At 39.6% G+C, this 23,820-nt stretch overlaps 1 protein-coding gene across 7 annotated transcripts in view; it reads right to left on the bottom strand.

Moving 5' to 3' along the window:
• GRIP1 (glutamate receptor interacting protein 1) overlaps positions 1-23,820 on the bottom strand; it is a 328,666-nt gene that overhangs the window by 223,362 nt on the left and 81,484 nt on the right. For 6 of the 7 annotated variants that reach the window (XM_055809295.1, XM_027793374.2, XM_013303010.3 and 3 more), the window contains exon 1: positions 7,607-8,126. The exons of the other annotated variant lie outside the window; for it this stretch is intronic. In XM_055809295.1, coding sequence (XP_055665270.1) covers positions 7,607-7,739 — 133 coding nt within the window. In that variant the 5' untranslated portion in view covers positions 7,740-8,126. Of the gene's footprint in view, positions 1-7,606; positions 8,127-23,820 lie in introns of those variants that run through there. 7 annotated transcript variants of the gene reach the window in all.

The following is a 23,820-nucleotide window of genomic DNA, read 5'->3' as shown; positions in this document are numbered from 1 at the left end:
TGAAGGAGAGGTACCATTAACCTCATTTCATAGGTGCAGAACTAAAGCGCAGAGATTATCAAAGGTATGCAACAATTTAAAGGTTGCAGCCTGAGATGCCTTACGGCTGCATTTTCAGACCAGTCAGGCTTATACAATTTTTGCATATACAAACCATACTTCCCTGGGTATGCTACAGCAACTTGTGCCAGACATCTGCAAATTCAAGCTCTCAAGTCAGGGAAACGAGTGATAAGCCCTGATGGGAAGGTCAGGCGCAACGCTGCACCAGGGCTCTGCGCAGCCTCTGCCACATGCTGAAGCCATCACAAGGGCCACAGCAAAAATGAGCAGTTAGTCCTTCATTAAGGACTCTAATGAGAGGCTAAATTAAGGTTCTATAGGCACCCTTAATTCTATTGCCTTTTAACTTTGGAGCAAGTGTCCTCAGAACTGCAACAGTTTTGCATGCTGACTTGCGTTTAAATTCCTGGGCTTCAGAGGGAACCTAGAAAATCCTCTAAACAAAATCAGCAGCGTTCAGGTGCCTGGGTGATCAGTAGCCTGGTCATCACGGGCTCCTGTGTCAGCCACAGCACTACCCCTGCTCTTTTCTGCTGACAAACATTTAAAAAATTGCCTAGCAATTTCTGCATGTGTGATAAAGACTACCAAATTTTCCACATACAAACACTACCTAGAGTAAACAGGTGTTTACATTCATGCTGATGATTAACTACAGCTGCTGGCATGCCCTGCTGAAGGAACACAGCAATCATTCAATAAATATTTATAATCCCATCAGCAAGGGATTTATATTGTTGTCTCCTTCTTTGTTCCACTAATTATTTTAAGTTTTCCATTGGAATTGAAGGCCAATATTAGAAGTGGCACACCAGTAGTTGCTTTTCTCTCTCTAGTCTTACTTCATAAAACCTGATGTTCCATTCACTTTATAATATTCAAGGGGAAAAAATAATCGCATCACTACGTGTTCATGGTGTAAACTGACAAAGTCATGATTAAAACCATGAACTTAAACATCATTTCAGGAAGCAGGAGGTCCAGATCTCTCTAAATTTCATTGTTTGAACCTGAATATCATATATACTAGATATACTGAAATATAAAAGATGCCAAATTCTCTAAAACAGTGAAGGTACAACCTTGTACAAGCAGCCACTGTAAGAGGAGGAATACCTATAACAAATAAGTTTCTTGAGCAGGAACAATCAGGATCTTTAATTACTCAGTAAAGAATAGGACTGAAAAGTAAATGAAAGAAAAGTAGCACAGAAATTGTAGACTCTTAATTGCTAGCAGGGAGAAGTACTAACACTTCATGCAAAGAATTATATAACTCCGGTCTCATTATTTCAGTGACTTAAAATATATAGAGCTAGTTTCCCCTCAAGCAACTCTAAAGCAATGTTTTACCATCCATGCTCTGTGCTGCCCCAGGAATCTAATGACCACTTGTAGAAGGGCCTCAAAGTAAAATTAAAAAGTAATCCTGTTGCTAACAAACAAACTGGCTGTTGCACCACTGCTTTAGGGGAAAAAAAATGCAAAATTTCTACAGCTCGTTTCATGTGTAATGAAAATGTTTCACCAAAACCATCACACACCTGCCTGGCTAGAAGAAATGCTTGTCCCAGTCCTGCAGGGAACCCCACAGCCTTGGGTGCCTCACCAACAGACCCTGTGACTGAGTATCACGCTACTGTACAAGGAACATCACCAATTTAATTACCTTTGAATTTATATAAAGAACGTAATGCAGCTAAAGCCACTATTCAAACAGCTTAAGCATCTACAAACATAAGCCCTGTCACAAGACTTACATGCTGTTAACCAATATAAAACAAGAAAGGAGTAAAATAAGATTTTAATATATGCATATTTCTTACAGGCTAAATAATTTCATGGGATGCTCAAGAGCTGGTAATATTCTCCTTTATATAACTCATTCCTACTAGTTTGCTGTCTATAAAATGAGAATAATATGTAATTCTTCACCACTTCTTGGGTTCTTCTAGAAAGTATACAATCACTAACCACCATGATGAACAAGACTGTCGATAAACAGGATAACTTCCAAAATATTCACATAGAGCATCATAGTTGAACAAGCCTTTGCAATACGATAGCTGCTATAAAATACAAAAGTGCACTTGATGCAATGACCAACTGTTTAATAAAACCCCAGTATCTAACACAGATGAAGGTGAAAAAGCAACAGAAACTGCATGAGGGTACAACACCTTTATCTAATGAGTGCATGAATTTTATCCAAAACAGAAGATGTTGTGACTGGGTCCTGTACAGGGAAAGTTTTAGCCTGGAAGTGGATGCAGAGACAACAGTTGCTTGCTACCACTTCTATTTCATTCAGAAATCTCTGAATAGGAAAAGTTGACACTGTCTGTCCAAGCAATAAAGCTCAAATACAGTTGCTGCCTTTATCACCATGCCTGGCTCACAAACCAACACTGGATGGTAACCCTGTGGTGACAGGGTCTCTTTGGACAGGGGCATCACGTTCCATTCGTGCTGAACTGTGGTGCCAGGGCTATCCAGACCTCAGGAAAAAAAGCAACTTACGGAAAACAGACAGAAATACTGAAGAACTGTAACACATTAACGAAAATCTCCAGGGTACAACAATCATTAAACAGTCATTGAGGAGAAGGAAATAAGAAGCTTTAATAAATTTTAGTTATTTTAAACAATATTATTTTCACTGTGTTTTCAAGGCCTGCCATACTCTCTGCTCCGGTTACCAAAAGCCTTTTTTCTTGTAGGCTGCGACAAATGTATTACCTTTAGTTTCGATGAAAGCTGAGGTTTTACTGTACTGACTTGACAAGATCTGTGATGGGAGGAGAAACTCCCACCACACACACACACATATCCAATTGAACTGCAGGCTAGCAACACACACTCTTCGTAAAAGGAAAAGCAGTCGTCCTGCATTCCTCACCCTTAAGATCAATTAACATCTCTGCAACCTGAGCTAGAGATATCCAACACCCTTGTCACCACATTACTCATAAAACCATTAATTCTTTTACAACCCCAATCAAATTTACAAGGCTGCTTGCAAACAAGAACTATTTGTACCAATTTACGAAGGGGAGAAAATCTGGACAGGACCAATGCAGTTACTGACTGCAGCATTAAGAAACCATAGGCATATCACTTCCCTCAGTGTTTTCTCTTAGTGCTATTTCAGTAGTAGGTCTCTTCCATCAATATTTAATCCAGCTTTAAAACCACCCAGGGTATGAAAGGCAAAGACATTTGTTACTACAATTTTGGCAGCTGAGGGAGTTTCTACACCATAACATTGAGTCATGTTGGAGAGTAACGCTCAAGTGGAGTTTTTCTGCTGACATCATCCCAAATAGTGTCTCACATATCCAATATTCATTTTAACTAATTATTCCCAGAGTTCAGTCAACTGATTTCCAAATTTTCAACTCCGAGTTATAGAAAACTCGGGTTTTAATTTTTTTTGCTGTATTTGCTAGGCTAGGAGTCAAATGCCTTACCTTCACCTTCCAATGATTGACACAGGGAAAGAGATAGGACAATTAATAGAAAGAAAGGAGAGATCATCACATGCATTTTGGAGACAAATTCAAAGAGGCTGACTGTCCTAAAAATGAGAAGCCAGATGATTCTCACATAAGAATTGCGGAAGAATTAATAAAGGGCATCACAGAGAAAAACGATACATGATTTCACCACATATAATCTATGGCAGACCACTTTGTCCAAAATACCAATGCTCCGGTTAAAGAACATATACTAGGCCCTGACAAAGGACAGAAGAAAATTATTTGTGGGACTCTGAGTGACTGGAATGTTTTAAGGTCAGGGCTAAAAAAAAAAAAATGGGACCATGGGACCTTTTGGGTTAATAGGACTTTACTAGTAAAATTCTTTAAGCGTTGTGGGGGATTTTCTTTAATATGTTCATTGCATCAACACAGAAAATAAAACCTTTGTGCCAGTGGACTATGCTGCCGACAAGATAATAGGAAGAACCAATGCAAACAGAGTATCTTGCAGAAGGAGGTGGATGACAGAAACAAGAAGTAACATAAATAATACAAAATTTAACAGTAAGCATTCACAGCAACGGCCTCTGAACCTGCCTGGGTTTTGTATGACCTATGAGGTTCCAAAATCATTTGGAAAAAACCCAAACACTTCCAAGTGTTTTGCTAAAGAAAAGACTTAGCGCTGAAATCAGACTGGAGCGTGGGAAGAAGGGGTTTGGGTTTGTTTTAGTCAGAGGTGACCAAATCAGGCTGGGTCCCAAAACCACCTTCCTGCTCAAGACTACGCTGAAACTCAAAGGTCTTGGCAAACCACCCTGACTTCAGCAAAACGATATATGTCATTTTGGCAGTGCTCCAGGCAGCTCTGCTACACACCACTGCTGACGTTCACCATCAGTCTTGGTAATAATATGACAAGGGCCTTTTTCACGCAAAGCCTTATTAAAAGGAACAGGTTGAATGGTAGTGCTGCAATGCTGTGCAAGATAAATATAATACTTTCAAAATAATTTTATGTAATAAGTACCAACTTGTCTGAGTAGGCTGGGTAACAATTTCATGACCCATTATGCTCACACTGCAAAATCTCACCAAAATGAATATGATGACTGCACTAATGTCAATATGCGTTTGCATAACAAAATTATTATTTTAGTTATTCTAGCATTATGTAGCACAGAAAAACACTCTTCAGAAAATAGGAGAGCTGATGTTGCAGGTTAAAACAAGGATATTTGTTTAACTGAACCAAAATGGATGAAACGTCCAAGGAAAAAGGCATCTGACTCCAGAGCTGGGATCTTTTTTACCCAGGGAGCTTTAGGCACTACTGCACGTTCCTCTCATGCAGCTGTGTCCCACTATCACAGCTAATGTGGTCTTCCACAACAAAGCTTCAGAGGAGTAAAGACAGTATACCTAACAGCAGGAGCTACAGTATCTCAATATCCAGGCGCAGCTCGGCCAAGGACAAACTGAAGTCACCTTTCTTCTGTGATTCCCAGAGGACTGTTCTATTTTTAACTTTGTTTTCTTTCTGTTTGATCCTTTGGTTATTCTAATGTAGTTTCTGCAGTTTTCCGTTAATTCTGCCTCCATACAACACACTAAGCAATACCACAAATGGGAGGAAAAGAGAGTAACAAGCTCATAAAGCGATTGGCTCAGACAATCTTCAAATGCACTGGCTAATTGGATATATAACTGATAAATGATGATGGAGGAGGGATGGATAACAATGCAGGGAGAGGAAACTAAATCTAAAAAAGCTCCAACTCTGTTCAGTTGAATGAACAGTAGGTCTTTGATTTCATTAGCTCTGATATTCTGAGTATCATACTAATAAATAACTATCTTCTCAAGCACGCATTCTTCTAAGCATATGAATACAGAAGGAATGGCTCTGCAGTTACTCTAAATTTGCACAGTAAACAGCGTAACACCAGCCCATAATTAAATTAAATAGAAAACATTTAATTGTCCCCACTACATGAAATTCAATTTCAAGACAGCATTTATAGCAGCACCAGCAGCACCTTTTCGCATTTTGTACATTGCTTGAAGTAGCTACCGCACATATCCAAATAGTGACATGTATAGTACATGGAAAGACCAGACAAAAGAAGCACTTGAGCACTTGTGTTTGATGTGGTATCTCTTTATAAAGACTCCAGGCTCAAACCTCCTGTGACATGTTTGGCCTAAGGAGCTGCAAGAAGCTGCGAATTCTGTGCATCCAACTCCAGAGAACTGTGCACTATTTTGACCACTCAGAGTACTGTGATCACTATTGTAAATACCGCTTCAAAATCTGACACAGATTGATCCAGTCTGAAATACTCATGACCTCCACAGGCTTCAGTCTGTACTATCTATTTTCTAAGTAGAAGGAAAAGGAAAACATATTAGATATTCAGCTCAATCTTAGTGCCTTACATTAAGTCAAGAGTTAATAATTTATTAATCAGCATTCAAGAAATCCTTATTACACATGACAGTTTTTGGAGGGGTTTTGCTTTCTTATTTAAAAGACCTTCAACAACAACAACAATCAGCCAGGGAACTATTCTGACATACTGCCTTGACACATTCCTTTGATTTACATATTAAAGCAAGAAAAAGTTACGTGCCTTCACTAACATACATCATCTTCACATTTTTCAGTGCTAAGTAGATTTAAAATTTTTAGTTCTTGCGTAGAAGCTTTTATGTCAGTATGTTACCTGTTACAACTGCATCATCCCCAAAACAGGTCTTTATCTTACACGAACTAAGTCTTGACAACATAGACAAATTATAACCTTATCAGCATGGTAAATTTTCTTAAAAATTGAAAGAGATCAAAAGTGTATTAAGGAGAAACCAAGTAAAAAACCAAGCACCCTACATTAGTTTACTTTTGGAGATAGGCAAGCATGGTGCACTGGGAGAAAACCAAAAAGAAAATCTCTTGCTTCCTAATTTTCCACTCCGGTGCTGTAAGGCACAATCACGGTCACCGTTCTGTCTTAAAACAAATTTGAGGGTCTTATGATTTATTACAGCAAAGTGGAAATGAAGCCAAATGATGCAAAAAGATTCTGACAGCCACTCACATAGTACAGAACAACAAAAAAGTGCATCAAACGTGGACTGTTCAACAAAAGGCACAGCTTCACTGCAAAGCTCCCAAACCACCAGGCAGAAAAGCAGAAACCTTTACAAAAAAAGCTATTTTCTGTGCATGACTGGTTCTGCTGCCAAGACCTCACCTTGACAGCACCGCAGAACACCCGGGGCAGCAGCTGAGTGTGGCTCCCCTCCCACTGTCCCTGTGGGCACCTCTGGGCAGGTCCCTTCCTCCAGGAGAAACCCAAGGCAGACGGGCAGCTCCGAAGCCTGACAGGTACAGGGGACGAACCGTAACAAGCTGCAGGGAACTGCTCATAGTTTGCACTGGGACTTCTGAGCAGGTGGTTTATTTTTGTTTTGGGTGAGCTGCTGCTGTCACGTGAGCACAAACAAAACCCACCACTTAATTCTTCATGAGTGGTCCTGGACCCGCGGCAGGGAAGCAGCCCACTTGAGTTACTCGAACTGAAAAGACCAGGTCACAGTGGAGGCTCAGAAGACAGACTTTCACTCGATAACAAACATTAACCATTAACTCCAACTTACACATCCGAGATCGCTGCCTTTATAGTGATTTTAAAACATCCATGCGGTTTTCTGAAGGCACTCTACAAGGGCTAGCGCCACCCTATCACTTCTCAGCACAAAGTGTTTTAACCAAAGGTTTCCAGCCATCAGACTCCAGCTGCACCTGAAATCTTACCTGGGTTTGCATACAGACCCCACTTTGAGAGCAGCTGTGCCACTTCAGCTGCTTTGTATTGTTCATCAGCAGCCACAGTCAGATAAAGCCCTAACAGGAACAGACGTTTTAATGCTTGCACAAGGCTCAGATTCTAACAAGGGAGGAATACCGTTTGCATTTGGTGGGTTTAGGGTTTTTAAACATCTTAAAAGCATAACATTTGTCACAGCCAGAGGAAAATGAGGTCATGCAAAATACTTACTTCGAAAATGCTCTGAGGCATAATAGTAGACATCCTCATAGCCCTCATGGTAATCCTCCTCTGGCCGGTACTTTTTGCCTTTTCTTCTTCTTGATCTTCTTATCTGCTTGACGAAGCCCAAGAAGCGCTCCATCTCCTTCCTCAGCAGCACTAGCCAGCAGCCCCCTTTGCCCTCTGCTTCACAAAGAGCTGTCCCAGCATGAATCAACTGCAAGCATTGGAGCAAAGCTGCAGCCTCCGACCGGCTGCTCCAGTACCATTTAAAAAACCCCTCCCTTATCTCAGCTGTGACTAGGAAGCATATTGTTTTCCCTTAAAAAAAAAAAAAAAAAAAAAAAGGGTGGGGGGTGGACTTTATCAAATCTACTGACTGGAATATTTCAACATTAAAATAGACAAAGGAGGAAAATACTGAAGTGAAAGGAGAAACTCAGTATTTCAAGCAGTTATTAAACAGCAGAGGACAAAGTTGAAGAGACCTGCCTGCCAGCAAGGGGAAGCCCAGCACTGAGAGCTCCCTATCCTGTGTCTCCATCATTTGAAGAGGGGCTGGGAGGCGGGGATAGATGTTAGTCAATGGACTGAACCATATCTCAAGGCAAAACAGGTTTTCATTTGCCGGTTAAACTCTGCCCTCATATTTACCCAGGCACAGGCTCAGGATCCCGTTTGATTTCATTTGTTGTAAGAACAGGAAACACACCGATCCATTTCTGGCATCACATATGCTGGATGAATAAATAGCAAAAGTGGTTTAATCCGTACACACAGCCCACTCACCGGCAAGTGTGCGCTGAATGTGTTAATTGGAGCAGCAGGGAGAAAGCTCGGCAGCTGTTAAAAAATGACACATATACCCACTGGGCATTAGTGTATTCTAATCACTGCTAGATCTAAATATTAAAAGGCACTCCACAGACAGGTCTCCTATAGAGCTGGCCAGGCTATATTGCAATAGGCAAACAAAGGAAGCAACATCACAAGCGCACCATGATGATACTCATTTAAAATCCCAGCAGAGTTTTAAAAACTTGAAAAATAAGGTACAGCTGACTATCCTTTGTACAGGATGACAGGAGCAAAAAAGCCTGAAAAGGTGCTGGCTCTCTTCTCTTGCTGCGTGCCTGAATCCCACACACATTCCCTAAGATAAGGCTGGAATTTCATCCGTGTTTCTGATGAAGTTTCCCTCCTGCACAAGAACAAAAGCAGTGGCTGCTTGAATCCTATCACATTGACATCAACCACAGGGGTTTTTTTGTAACTGTGCTCCAGCCAGCCAAGTGAGGTCTCTAGTCCAGCAGGACCTCTCCTGTCTGCTGGCACAAGTCGGGCATCAGTCAGTTGCCTCAGCCAAACCACATACTGAACATGGTCACCCGCACTCACGCTCGCAGGCGATACCATTTAGCACCCATGAGCCTGAGGAAGTCTGAGAGTCTTTCTGTAAAATAGATTTTACAGGGTCATCACCTGGAAAATGAAGAGCACGCAGAGGTGGGATTAGTTTCTGGTGATGCAGACATTTCAGTGAGTCATTATTCTGCAAAGAGCAAAGCAGGGCAGTGTTTTTAAAAACGTGAAAGTAGCAGCAAAGCGAAAGCCAGGATTGCAATTTATCATTGTTTCAAGAGAAGTATGCAGAGTCGGATCAGAACTGAGGTGGGATTTTCTAGTTTTGAAATACATAAAAGTTACTAGCAGAGATCAGCTAGACCTGCTATCAGAGTCCTAAACCAAACACACACAAAAAGCAGGCACTGGAATTCTTTCAGGCTTGTTCCAGCTTCCCAGGTGTTTTAAAACAATATTGTCACAAACCCACATCCATTTTATCCATAAAAACTCACACCCCCCCCCGGATGCTCCTACCATGCTCCCCACAGGAATAAAGACTCATCCTCCTTGACCTTACCAGCCCCTGCTTTTCCACTGTGAAAATGCAGCTGCTGTTGCTGGCTGATGAACACCCTGAGGGCACTACCAGAATTATTTTTAGTGTAACTTCTATAAGAAGGTTGTGTTTTATTACAAGTCTGTTTTTATCACACAGCTTCCAACTTTCAGAGGGTAAAGACCTTAGAGGACTATTACAGGCATATTACCAAAAATAAAAAACGCCAATAAAACTTTTGATATGGATCTTTAAGAAGGGGTCACTGTGTGTTCTGAAGGTTTCAATTCACATATCTTTTCTGTGCTCTGCCAACAAGCAGCAAAAACATTACATTAGTACCATGAAACATGCAAACTAGACAGACTTAGCCTACAGCACAGGCAGCACTCTCTTTTCAGAGAGGAAAATGTTTTGATACTGTATTTGCTCCTGTAGAATACTCTACCTGACAGATGTGCAAAAAATTCCTTATTGGTGTCAGAAACATTCATCTTGAAGACAAGTCTTGCAGCCATCACCATTCCCTGAAGTTAAATTATAACATTAAATTAAAAAGTAGCTGTATAATTTTGAAAGAAGAAAATGTAAAAACTTCCTTGTTTTTAAACTGGTCTCTAAGGGAGAGCTGAAAACCACAATCGAGCAGACGTTTGGCTTTCATCAAGTAAATACATCCTTCTCCAGCACCTCTGTTGCTAAACATGCTGCTGCAGCAGAAGCTTCTGCTGGAGAAGCAGCTTCCCTGGTCCTCAGCGCACCTCAGGGAGGCTTCAGTCCTTTCCATAACAAGACCAACACAGCAAACAAGCAGACAAGGGAGCAACCAAATCATCTCAGCTAGCACAATAAACACCAGATGTAGTACACCAACTGCCTGACCATTTTCTAGAGAGAACTGACCTAAATCCGGGCAAATTTTGAGCTTTAGAAAGTGTGTCATTACCTTGCGCAATGGACCTTCCGTTCTCTTCACATGCTCATGAGGTGCATCACATGAACAGATGGCTAATGTAGTAAAGCAGGAAAAAATGCACTAAATGGTAGTACTGGTCAGTGTTCATGGTAATGGGTCCCACCTATCTTGTATGTAAAGCATGAAGGGGTTGAAGGGGAGCATGAGCACTCTTCAGGTAAGCACAGGGTGTTCTTCACTGTATATCACCAACTACTACGGTCTACAAGGGCAGGCTCCATCTCCTGAACTGAAGGCGCAGAAGCACGCTCACAGTTTCTATCACAAAAGCATATAGTCTCACCAGCATGTAAATTATACAGCTGTTTCCTTTTGCATGAATGCAAACAGTAGAGACAAAGTTTCAGCTGTTTGGGGTTTTTTTGGGTGGGTTTTTTTTTTTGTTGTTTGGGTTTTTTGTTTGGGGTTTTTTTTTGTTTTGGGGTTTTTTTTGTAACCTGGAGCAAGCTGAGCTTTTGACAGGATTTTCCCCACCCTGAAATATTACTGCATTCAGGACAATTCACAGAGAATTCCGGAAATACCTTAACTGAGGACAATGTTGTTATACATTAATAGGAGTCAGAATATTAAGTGTTTCACTACACCATAAATTTCTGAACAAAACATGTTTCATATGCATTACGTACTACCTCCACTGCTTTGCCGAGAACACTGGAGACATTCATTAGCTACTCATCATGCCATACCTGTAAATATTTTATCATAGTCCTACTTTCAAACATATAAGCAGAGAATTCAGTTTCACAAACACAGTTTACTGTAGTTAGAAAAAAACCCAAACCAAACAGCTAACTACTGCTTTCCCCACTGCTCAGGATTCACCCTTCTGCAGCTTCGTGTGGCAAACAGCTCATCCCTTCCGGGAAATGAAGATGGCTCTTTCAGCCTTCTGCTTAAAAAGGAATAAAAAAGCTGAAACTAATAGACATATATCACAGTTCCAGAAAAGCATATTGATTTTATGGGAGGAGCAGAGAAAGAAACAAACATTGGCTTTCAACTTTTTAAAACGTAAAACATCAAAGACGACAATGAGTTTCATCCCTTAATGACAAAGAGAATAGAATAATTATGCCTAGAGGGCGTAAAATTAGGTGTTGGTTGATATTCTGAAGCTCTCTCTGAACTAGAATTTTGAGAATTGATTTTCTGGTGTTATGATGCCACAACAGAAGTTGCAATCTAAATATGTCTCGAGCTCTTTGGCTCATCCTTTTCTCCATGAATACACCTACTGCAATCAAAGCAAGTGCTCTATTGCCATTTCCAAGGTGACTTCCTCAGAAGAAGCAAGGAATATCATGCTGTGTCTGGCATGATCTGCATAATAAAAATTTTGCCAAGTGACACCAATTAGATAATATTTACATTCTCCACTCTGATAACTGATTTGTATAAGTTAAGAAGAAGCCCCATCAAACTGGATCTGTCTCTCGTCAGTGACTTACTGGAAAAGAGTTCACAGCAGTAATAAAACAAATATACCATTAAGACACTGTTCTTTTCAAATAGTTGAGCTGAGGCATAAATGTTTTTGCAGCCATCGATAATTCTCTCAAAGACAGATCTCAGCATTTAAGCTTTAACTTGCCTTTGTACCCATTGGAAAGATTAGCTCTCTCATCATCATGTAAGATACTTGCATTTAACATTTTACTTGCACAAAATTAGCTATGCAGTTATCGAGGTAAACTTTCATGAGTGACACCTATTTTCTACAGCACTTTTTCCAGAAACTGGGCAAAGAAGTAGGAAAAACATTTTGCTATCCAAGGATAAGCCATTAAGGTAGTAAATATTTAACAAGGATTTCCATTTGAAGGGGCTTGGGTATCAGGTCTGGCTGAGCCCCATAGCAGCCCCCACAGCGAGCGCTGTGCTTGCGTTGGTAGCTGGAAAGGTGCTGATAACACACCAGTGGTTTGGCTGCTGCTGAACAGCGCTGGCACAGCATCAGGGCTGGCTCTGCAACATCCCCCCTCACTATCACCAGCAGGCTGGGGGTGGGCAAGATCTCGGGAGGGGACATAGACAGGGCAGTTGAGCCAAACTGACCAAAAGGACATTCCATACCATATGACATCTGCTAGGTATAAAAGCTAAGACAGAGGAGGAAGAAGGGGAAGGCATTCATTATTTAGGACATTTGCCTTCAGGAGCAACCACTACGCATACGGAAGCCCTGCTTCCCAGGAAGTGACCAAACATTGCCTGCCGATGTTTTCCTTCACTTCCACACGTGCAACTTTTGCTGTTGCTTCATTAAACTGCCTTTATCTTGACCACAAGGTATTTTCATCTTATTTTCTCTCCCTCCTCCCCGTCCCCATTCTGCCAAGAAGGGGAGTGATAGAGCAGCTTGGTGGGCACCTGGCATCCTGCCAAGGTCAACCCACCACAGCTTGCAAACATTATGTTTTGAAACCAGAGCCTGTATACCAAGCAAGCCTCTCTAACACTTTGAATCATAATTACAGAATGGAACTGGCACCAATTAACAGTTCTAAGAGGTATTTTGCATCCTGTTCATCAGCATGCTTCAGTGTGTAAAAGAAAAATATTTTAGATGGAAGAACCCTCCCTGTGTCTCCCTCTGCTTCTCTGGGCAGCTCTGAAAAGCTTTCTGCTAGAGGAAGGAATGCTACCACCGGGAGGCAGCCATGGAAAAGAACACACGATGGCTGCCACAGAGACCTACCTGCTTCAGGTTACTTCCTTGGAAAAAACCCCACAAAATTATAAATGCACAATACAAAAATTAAGATCAATATAAACAGTTCTTGGAGGTTGGCTGAACAGAAAACATAGTTCTCTTTCCCTTTTCCCTCAAGCCCTAAACCACAAAGATACAGTAAAGCTCAAAAGGGAAGAACCGTTTCTTCTCTGTCTCTTTCAATCAAGGGATGTCTCTGATAATCTGCTGTCATTGTTTCTGGGGACCAGCAGTAATAGACAAAGGAACTACTCCCCTTATCCATCTTACAGTACCATCTTGCCTGACCTTCTGATTTTTCAAGAGCAGATGTTTGTTTACATGTCATAATTGCTCACGTTAAGGCTGCAATTTTCCACTCAAAATCTGCCCTAAATATCTTAGCGTAAAATGTGAGCTTATCAATTTGAAAATTACCAAATGCCTGTAATTTACAATCTGTTAAGCACTGTGAGATCATACAGTCCATAAATGCAGCAGCAGTGCTGTGTACAAAGACAACACTGTCTGTGAAGAAAAACTATCAGCCCGCCCCCCCCCCCCCCTCCACCCCCAGGTACCACTGTACCACCTGAAAGCCCTCTGGAAGCAAGCTCCTGAACTCAAGTTCTCTGCTTTTCCTAAAGATGCCTGGAGAGACCATCAAAAGCATGGGACATACTAAATATTACACTGCACATGTCTCTCATTTGACAACAGAGGAGAAAAAAGAAAAAAAACCCCGCAAACTAGTGCGCCATCTCTGGAATAGTGCTGCATGAGAACTGCATAGTGATAAAATACTGGTCATTCACTACTATTATTTTAAAGATCGGATACTTCTCATATACTGTTAAATTATTAGTTTGCTCTAATTTTGATGTATTACACTCAGTTTCACAAGTCATTCTCACATTCTTGTTAATTGCTGCTCACTTTACGATCATAGACTATCATTTCCCTCTGCTCCTGAATTAAAGAATGCAAGACTTCAGAGCTAGAGTTCAGCTTTTCTGTCACCTAGTTCTAAATTAAATAGTAACTCTTCCTTTTTTTTTTTTTTTTTTTTTTTTTTTTTTTGTAAGTGAACCACCACATTTTCAAGAGAAACCTGCAACCCTGCAACTGCCAGCAAATCCTTGCGGGAGTTCTTTATTGTATTTTTATCATATACATATTATTTCATATTAATATCCCAATGGTTTTGCTTTTTGCAGCATTTTCTCACATAGAAGTGTGCACATAAAACCATGAATGCCAACACAGTGAATGAGGATAAAGTAGAACACAAAGGATAGAGGAAGAGGCTAAATTCATTTAGAGAGAACTGGGGAGCTGCTTGTGAGTTTTAATACAAGAACACTGCCTCTCATATATGGAGGATGCTGAGAAATCTTTGTAGCACTGTTTTGAAAGGGTCACTTGTCAAGTTGAATTTCATGCAGAATGTATGCTTCAGGGAAAAGAAGCTTTTTGCCTTTTTTTTTTTTTTTTTTTTTTGTATGCAGTTTGCATACATTCTATTTTTCTTCTTCTTTTTCCAAGCCTATTTGGCTTTAAATAAGTGAGTAATTAGAATACACGCGTATGCAGAAACAAATGTTAGCTTGACCACCCCCAAGGAAATATAGCTTAGGTAAAATTAAGTACAAAAAACGGTTTGAGTTTGCTTAATATTGTGTGACACCAATAATCATTCTACAAGAAAAGCTAACCAGAGTACTACTCTAACCATATTTAAAACCCCTCAAGGGCTGAAGCAGTAGATTGATACTTTAAAAATACTAAAACTAGAACATAATTCTTTGAGAAGTCTGAATTAAAGGTGTTTCCATCTTTCTAAAGAAACATAGCAAATGGCTAGAGGGAATTCTACCAAGATTTTGCATACTGTGTCTGTTTTATGCACAAAGTATATCTCAAATCAATGATGAAATACATATGGAGAAGTAGTTTGGAATATGAATATGGTTTTTTCTCCTCATTGAGTAAAAAACATTACATTTCAAGTCTTCAAAAATGGCATATTTCAATTCTAACCATAATTAAAAAGTAGAGCACTAGAAAAAATAATAATTAATTAAATTACAGCTCACTAGAACAAAAATACCTAGCAAAGACATTAAATGAAGTTCTCACACAAAAGCATCCAAATATTTTCTTAGGCTGCATACCCTAGACTACAGGAGCTATATGGTGCCATCACACAAGGCTGAGGTATGTGGGATTTCACAGTTAATTGACAGTGGCAGACCTGAACATGAAGTGTGAGATTTAAGGTAGGCTACAGGAGAATCCATCACTGAACATCTCTTTGCATGTAGAAGCTGACGCGAGAGACTTTTTAATATGTGACATTAAATGGATTTAGTTTCTTTTACCTCATGGGATTAGCAAAAATGGTTGTGGAAAAGCTTCCTGGCTCATCCTCCCACAGATACATCCTTATCCTACTCACTGAGGCTCTTCCACCATCTCCATGGCCACAGTCTCACTGAGCTCTAAGTACACACACATACATATTCCCATAGATTATCCCACCCTATTTCCATGGGCGTAAAGAAGTTTCATCTTAAAACACAAGACCAGTATGACAGGGAATACTAGAAAGAAGCAGCCTCCACATGCCATTTCAGATAAATCCTCTTCTCTACCCATCTTCTGCCCGATATCAATTCTCTGTATCAAGGATATCACATGAAAGATTTAGATCTACAAACTCTTTGGTGCAGAGGAATGTCTGTACTCCCCAGCAGCCCCATAATGGGTGTTCTACCTCTATTGCTAATACTTAGTAAGAGTAACTATTCGGAAGCAGTGAAAGCCTTATTATGTTTCAGTATTGAAAACATCCACTAGTCATGTACTGTGCATTTCTCTGATCAAAAGACATTGCAACAAAAAAAGTTTTGCTACTTGTTTAATAAATTGAATGAGCAGTTAGAAGTAATACAGGATGGGCAACAGGAAAGAAATCTGACAGGGAAAACTGCAACTAGGAAACTGGAGCAATGAAAAAGCCCCTCTGGGAAAAAACACAGGCATCCAGAAAGTGATTTGTATCCTGAGCCTCATGTGTTTTATCAGGGTCAAAATATGGTGAATACAAACAAAGATTTTATTGCAGGTGAGCTCTGACAAGAAGAAAATTCCACTCAACAGTCAAGAAGAGACAACTACAGACAAATTCTCCATTATGATCACATGAATTTACAATTAAAGACTATGTAAATATATATGCAAATTAAACCATCCATCTGGAGCCCACAGCCCTAGAGGCACAGGCCAACATGATGGCAATGAAGAATCCAGTTTTTCAGATGGATTAACCCTTCTCCTTCTCTCTAAATACCCACCACATGCAGCTGTTCCCTTTTTCTTTTTAAATCCTGAGTTTTAAGTAACTCCTGTTGTCCTTGCACAGTCCGAATCCTACGAAGCGTACCAAGAACACAGACTTGAAAGGCAAAAGGACAACTTCACATGTAACCTCACATTAATGAGGCCCAAGTATTACATGTCCACAGAACTGAAGGATCACAGTTCCATCCACAGGCTCTCAGTACAATAGCAAGGCCCATTGAACATTAGTGTGGTACTTCATCTCCCTCACGCCAAACAGCAGTTTGGGAAATGAGAGCTGCTGACATCTCTTTATGAATGAGGTTTGACTTCCCTTCTGTCCCCATCCCAAGGGCACAGGCGAGGTTTTGCAGTTCAGATTGTAATTTTCTTCCTAGCGCAAGTCCACCTTCTTCCACCCAGGAAAAAACACAGAAAATCTGGTTTACGCTGTTGCTAAGAGGTTAACAAAGAAAATTAGACAAAGCAAATACACAGACTTCCAAATCATCTGCTCCGTTTTCCTCCATGAGAGCAGTGTTGCTCGTGTTGAATGTTACCAGGCAAATCACAGGGGAAAAAAATGCATTACATCCTGGGCTTGTGACACTCATCCACTTTTGCCATGAGTGTTGACATTTCCTGCTGGAAATCCACTCCTACAATACAGCTTTGCCATACGAAATTGCGGGACAAAAGATAAAGCGATCATTTGTTCAATGTTGCACCCTTCACAGGGTAATGATGCAGGGTAGAACAAATACTTCTATTTCTGTTTGTAAAAGACTATGAGATCATTGACTTTAGCACACACTCCAGAAGTGATGGGATTTTTGAGATTTCTTTTCTTTGAAAGTTAATAGTTCCCAAACAAAAGATTACTTGGAACTTACATTCTGTGGCACTTAGCAGGGACAAAATAGACTAATTTTTCAAACTCCTGTTTGATGATGCTTTGTGCTTCAGGATTTACTTCATTCCTCTCTGGTGGCCCTCCTCGTCATTGGTAAATATAAAGGCTTGTCAAAGTGTTCTCAGGAAGTCATCCCTAACGCATCCACTTTAACACACTTTGACACACATTTTCATTACGTCACTTTCTTCCCCATTCTCTTCAACCATACCCACATCTTCAGGCGTTGTTTCTTTCTCCTTCTACAGGTTATGTTCCAGGAATCTGCTACTGCAACTACTGGAGGTTTTGCACCCTATGATGTATTTGGACATCTGAATAAAAAAATATGCATATCAAGAAACACATAGCATTCCCCTTTGTTAATTACAAAAGCCGCAGAAGATTAACACGCTGCTCAAAGAGCAAGCATTGTATTTCCTAACACATACATGAAGTGGCAGAGTTTGCAATTAATCGCTTCAAGATTCAAGAGACCAAGATACCCTTAAGACTTCAGTTTTTGCCAACACTAACCAAATAATACAAGAAGAAAATAAGGAAGTTTTACACCAGACCAGGTAAGTTATTATCATTCAGTTTACAAAACTGACACAGCTAACTTCACCATCCTTTAGAGTTTGAAACTAATTGCACATCCCCCAGTTGCAAAGCACTTTCTTTTAGATGCTCGGTATGTATCTATAAACAATAGTTCTAAAAGATGAAAATTCAGACTGGATGTGTATTTTACAAACTGAGTTGTTCATTAATGGTATTTTGATTACTCAACCAATAAAATTTTGCCCAGAAGCACTAAAGAAACTTTGTAGACGTTCATGCATTCTCCCTGGTTTTATACCATATTGTGCAGAGTATCACATGGTATTGACTCACATTTAAGATTCTTTAATAAACTATTTTGGAATTTTCAATTATTTTTTCTCCTTAAAAAAAACCCCACAAAACCACAACACCTTAGGTCTGCATTTAACCTCTTTAAAAAAAAAAAAAAAGTGTTTCAGGTATTTACAATTTAACATCCTACTCTCTACTCTTGGAATTGGCTCACCTGTAAATTATTCCATGCACTACCTATTCAGGTGGAGATCAGAGCCTTTTTGTATATCTGTAATATAGAATCTCAATCTACAAGAGTTTAACCTCCCACACCATCCCACTGAGCTGAACACGATGCCCAGTGGTAGTGAGCATTATGATAATGAGCAGTTCCTGCATGAGATGCTCACAGCTGCACTGAGATTGCCACATCCTAAGTTCACATACAGTCAAGCCACAAGTTTTGTTTTGCTTAAGAAAAACATAACTGAAATAAAAATAATCTCACACTCATTTAAAGATGGAAAAAAGTGAACTTTTTTGTTGGATGTAAAGATCACATTCTGGAGGTTGAGGGTGATAGCTTGACATATCATTTTCCAAGAAGTCTAAACAACCACAATAAATTTACAAACATAGACATGCCGCACTGTTAAATTTCATTTCACGCTCAGTAAGCAAATATTACCAAACTGTAAGTACTGTCACCCTCTGTCTTTTTAGTTAGAAATCTTGTAACCAATAAAGGTTTGACCTTGAAATATTTCACAGATGGATGAAGTCACTTAATTTGCTAGTCACTTTGTCACAGATTTTGCAGAACTGTGAAGTTAGGCCACATTTACTCTAATTTCATTTCATGATAACTTTACAAACTGTATAATCCGTAAGAGTCACTAAAAGTGCATTAATGAATTGTGTGTCTGAACTGTCATGAAAAAAATCAGGTTTGAAATTAAAAATGCTGAGATAATACCGAAGCTGAAAATAATTCTTTTTTACATTTAGTACTCCTAGAGTTATTTTCACTGCCAAAGCATAAAAAGTAAACCCACACAATATTTTTGTGGAGATTCTAATACATTAACAAAACTACTAGAAGTTTTCTTTTGATGAAACAAGTGGAGATATATGGCCTTGTGCAAAGGGATGACTGTTACCGGACACAGATGTAAAGTCTGTTAATCAGGTTTTTTAACATGGGCTGAGCCTACAGTGATGTGTATTTTAAAGGGAAAATTAATGGAAAAATTCCAGTGCCGTTTACTCAAGGGATAGCTATTTTCTGATACTCCCATGCATTTAATATACTACAGAGTTACTATACAAAACAAATAAGCAAATATATACAACTGCTACCTTTTTAATGATTTAGTTAGCTAAAAAAATGCTGTTCAGTTACAAGACATAGCTCATTACCACATCAAATCTCACTGAATACATTAAATCACATTTTTTCCAAAGAATAAAAATTCATTTCAGTCTAATTGCCAAATAAGAAGACTAATTGCATAAGAACTGCAAAACTCTGAAAAGGACTTAGGATCTCTAATGGGTTGTAAACTAATGTAAACAAACAAGGAAGTTGAAAAATAAGCATTTTGTGTCTTCCAAGAAAGAAGAAAACAAAAAGGAAACAAAATTTAATTTGAAGTACCGCTTGGTTGCTCCTAAGCATGTTATTTGTGTCCCAAATGAACCCCTTCTGAAAGGGGACCGCCTCCATCCCACCAACACATACCCCAATAACTGACTCCCCACAGGGCATACAGGTTCCCTGAAATCAGAAAGACTCTTCAGAGAATAAAACCAAGGTCCATCCTGCCCAAGTCTAGAAACAGTCTCTCTCACACTTTCTTTCCCTCCTGCCTCTATTGTCATGTACAGAAGCCTGTTCAAACTGAGTAAGACCACTGCACAGCACATTGACCCATACTACCTTTTATTCCCACAGTCACGGCTTCCATCTAAGTTGTCCATGGTTTGATTTTAGACATATAATGGAAAATATTTGGACCAGACTCTCTCTTGGTCAGTTATGTTCACATTTTTTTTATTTTCGTTACTGTTACCTTTAAAAACGAGTTCTCTGAACACTGTCATTTACTGAGGCCAATGGGAAAAAAACTTCCATTGACTTTCCAGGAGTTCTTTTGTCACATCCTGAATTTAAGCTTTAGGGGCTACTTTACAATAACCTAATGGGGGAAGACCCTTCTCTTTTGCTGCTTATTTCCTTGATGTCATCCACTGTTACTCGCAAGTGCAGGGTCCAAACTCTGACAGCTGGCAGGCAATGGCAAAAACAAAGCCTGCAAGAGCTGGGGGAGAAAACACACTTGCAGATCTGGCCTTAAAAAATGAAGGCTCTTTAATACAGAGTATCTGTGCTACAGAAGGAACGACTGTTACAGTGCCAATTCTTTTGTAAAAAAAAAACAGGAATGGAAGAATTTCTGTCACTAATTTTGGAAAAAGACTAACCATCTGGTTTAGGAAAACTAGTCTATACCCTTTTAATAGTATGTAGACTAGTTGGGCTAAAATCAAGTCCTATACTAATGCATGCATTAATGATTTATGAGCATTTACGTCTCTTATTTTACCTAGTGTACTTAACACCTCTTAAGGAAAAGTTATAAGTGAATCACATTTATGTTTATGAAATGAATATTTACATTTGATTTAATAAAATGGGTCCTCTCTGCCAGTGTAACCAGTTTTCCCAGGATCCCTTCTGATACCACATCCAAGAGGTGAAAGGGAAAACATGACGCTGAATATTGGTGGCATTTTTTCTGAAAACCACACTGCTGAAGGCATCACATGCCTACTAATATTCGATAAGCTGCTTTAACACCAGCTCCTGCACTGAAGTAAATGAGCATTTCAACTTGTAGTTCAAGTACAAGGTTTAAAGCATACAAAATTTAGGAGAAGAGCTTAAAAAAAGTGATGTAAAGACATTCTTCAAGTCAAAAAGCAAAATCCAAATAAAGCCAGACCATTCCCTACTAACTCTCTGCATTTACCCTCCCCCCTATTTTTCCTACTTCTACAATATTTTGGAGTCCTAGATTGGCAGTATTGTTCAGTTCATCAAGTAACTGTCTTGAGTTCAGAGTCCTTCAATCTTTGTGCAATGAGAGGCTAACCTATAGAGTGGGCTACCATTCCAAATAATCCATATTTCTAAACCAGGAGCAGGGGGAATGGCACGACACACACACCACAAGAAAACCAAAATACACACCCATTCACAAAATACAAGGTGAAAAAACATTCCTTATTTCTGTGAGAAATCAGCTCAGAACGGAGGCATCAGAGCTGGACTATGCTTTCCATACTGGGCAGACAACCAGTGACTTCAAGCTAAGCATCACAGCGATTCATGGAGTCACAATATGTACCAGCACCTTGAAACCATGCAATGGAGCATACAGCTGAACTACTGCCTCATCCCACCAGCTCCTTTCCGTTTCTGACGCATCCACCTGGTTTTGCCCCTAGATGGGCCACCTGAGCTCAAAGGGCCAAATATCACAGTGTCACCAACATCAGCAGTTATACAGAGACTGACAATTATTGAAACATTTTCAAGAGGTTTTTTTACACTCTCGACAAGTCAGGAGGTAGTCAATGTTCCAGCAAATGAAGTCACAGTATTTGAAACAAATTAAACTGTCAGTACAGAGTCGCAGGGGGTTGTCTAGAAAAGGGGTTATGCTAATGCTTGTGTACACGTGCTTAAAAATTTACGCAGAACAATGTTTAAATTATGGTAATGGCCTGCCTGCAAGTGAAAAAAATGCAGTATTCAAGACACATGCAGGCCTTCTTCCAAGCTCATGTGTATTTATTTTTAACAGGCATATCAACATCCATTAAGCACAAAGAGAATTAATTTATTTTGCCCAGTCACAATTATGGTTAATATGACTCTAGCATTAATTAACACTTCCATTAATTTAAAACTGGACCTAAAACTAAGGACCAGTCATTTGTGCTCATTAAGAGTCCATGGCACCTTCATGTAAGACAAGTGGCTACTGCTAACGTCCTGGAAAAAATCTCAGCAACTGCTGGTAATTCCACTACATTGGCATGAAGTAGATTTTCCTCACTATTTCAACTAGAGAAGCTATGGCTTGCGTTGTAGTTATTCAACAGTCCCAAACACATTAGTTGTCACCTTTGAGAACTCATGGAAATGCGAGACAACTAGAAAAGGTCAACTTCGGTCTTTAAAAAACAGAGGGGGGGAGGGAGGGGACAGGGAGGGGAAGATCTTCATACATACAGCTGGCAGTAAAGTTTCATTCAAGAAATTACTGGAATTAAAAAATGAAACAGAACAGTTTGAAGGCACCTGGAAGAAAAGCAAACAAACAAAACACACCCAAACAGCCAAACCAGATTTCTCATTATTAAATTACGTCAAATCATCAGCAAGACAGCAAACCATGTAGTCAAAGAGAACACAATAGATGTTATGTGCACTAACTAAATATTCTCACAAGTATGTAATATATGTCACTCACTTAAAGAAAGTCTGCTTATCTCAGGGTGAATGCAAAACTGATTGGAAAGCTATACTAAGTCCAAACAGAAAAGCAAATAATTTGGAACTTTTTTGATCCACTGCTGTTCAATATTTTACTTTCAATATATTATATATATTACATTTTTCATATGCAGTTTCAGCAGTTACCTATCAAGGTCATGAATAAATACTAAGACATCACCAATCTTGGACCAACTGTAAACACTCTGGATAAGCAGGTTAGAATATAAAATAAACAGACTGAAGTTATTATCTGAAACAACACGCCTCTCAATAGAGAGAAATGCAAGACACTCCAATAAGCAGGAATATCCAGCAATATAAACTGAGAATGAAGAACAAGTGATTATGTAGATATTAACCTGAAAAACATCTGGGGACCACGGTCATTCATTAGTTGAACCCAGCTCTCTAACATCCACTATTTGAGAACTAGTCATACATACAGATATATTTAATAGGATTATAGCAGACTCAAAGTTATTTTTCTGCTCTCTTCTACACTGGTAGGGTCTCAACCGGATGTTTCTGTCCACAGTTAAGGTGCTACAGTTCCAAAAATAAAAGTGCGCATGGATTAAAGATCTGTGAAATTTAATCTGAAGAAGAAACAAAAAAGAAAGCAGAGAAGACTGAAGTAGAAACAGAATAAACAGTACAGAAATGTCAAAGACCAGAAAGAAAGAAAACCTACTTTACATTATCTAGAGAGATATCTGGAAGATTCAGGTGGAATATAATGTAAAATATTCAGTAGATTACAGGCAGTGAAGCATGGGATGGTCTGCCAGAAACCCCAAGAAATTCAGCTAAAGCAAGCGCCAAGACCTACAGCTGAGATGGAATAATCCCACTCAACAGCCCAGGCCTCAACTGGAAAGGAAAGCAGCTCTACAGAAAAGGCCTGGGGGGTCCTGGTAGACAACACATTGAACCTTAGCCTGCAGTGCATCCTTATAGAAATGAATACTGGGCTGAATCTGTAAAAGCATAAGCAACAGATAGAGTGAA

The sequence above is a fragment of the Falco peregrinus genome, chromosome 6, assembly GCF_023634155.1.
Source record: "Falco peregrinus isolate bFalPer1 chromosome 6, bFalPer1.pri, whole genome shotgun sequence".
Classification (NCBI taxonomy): domain Eukaryota; kingdom Metazoa; phylum Chordata; class Aves; order Falconiformes; family Falconidae; genus Falco; species Falco peregrinus.
The sequence above is the reverse complement of the archived record's forward strand: the minus strand, read 5'-3'. Positions and strand labels throughout refer to the sequence as shown.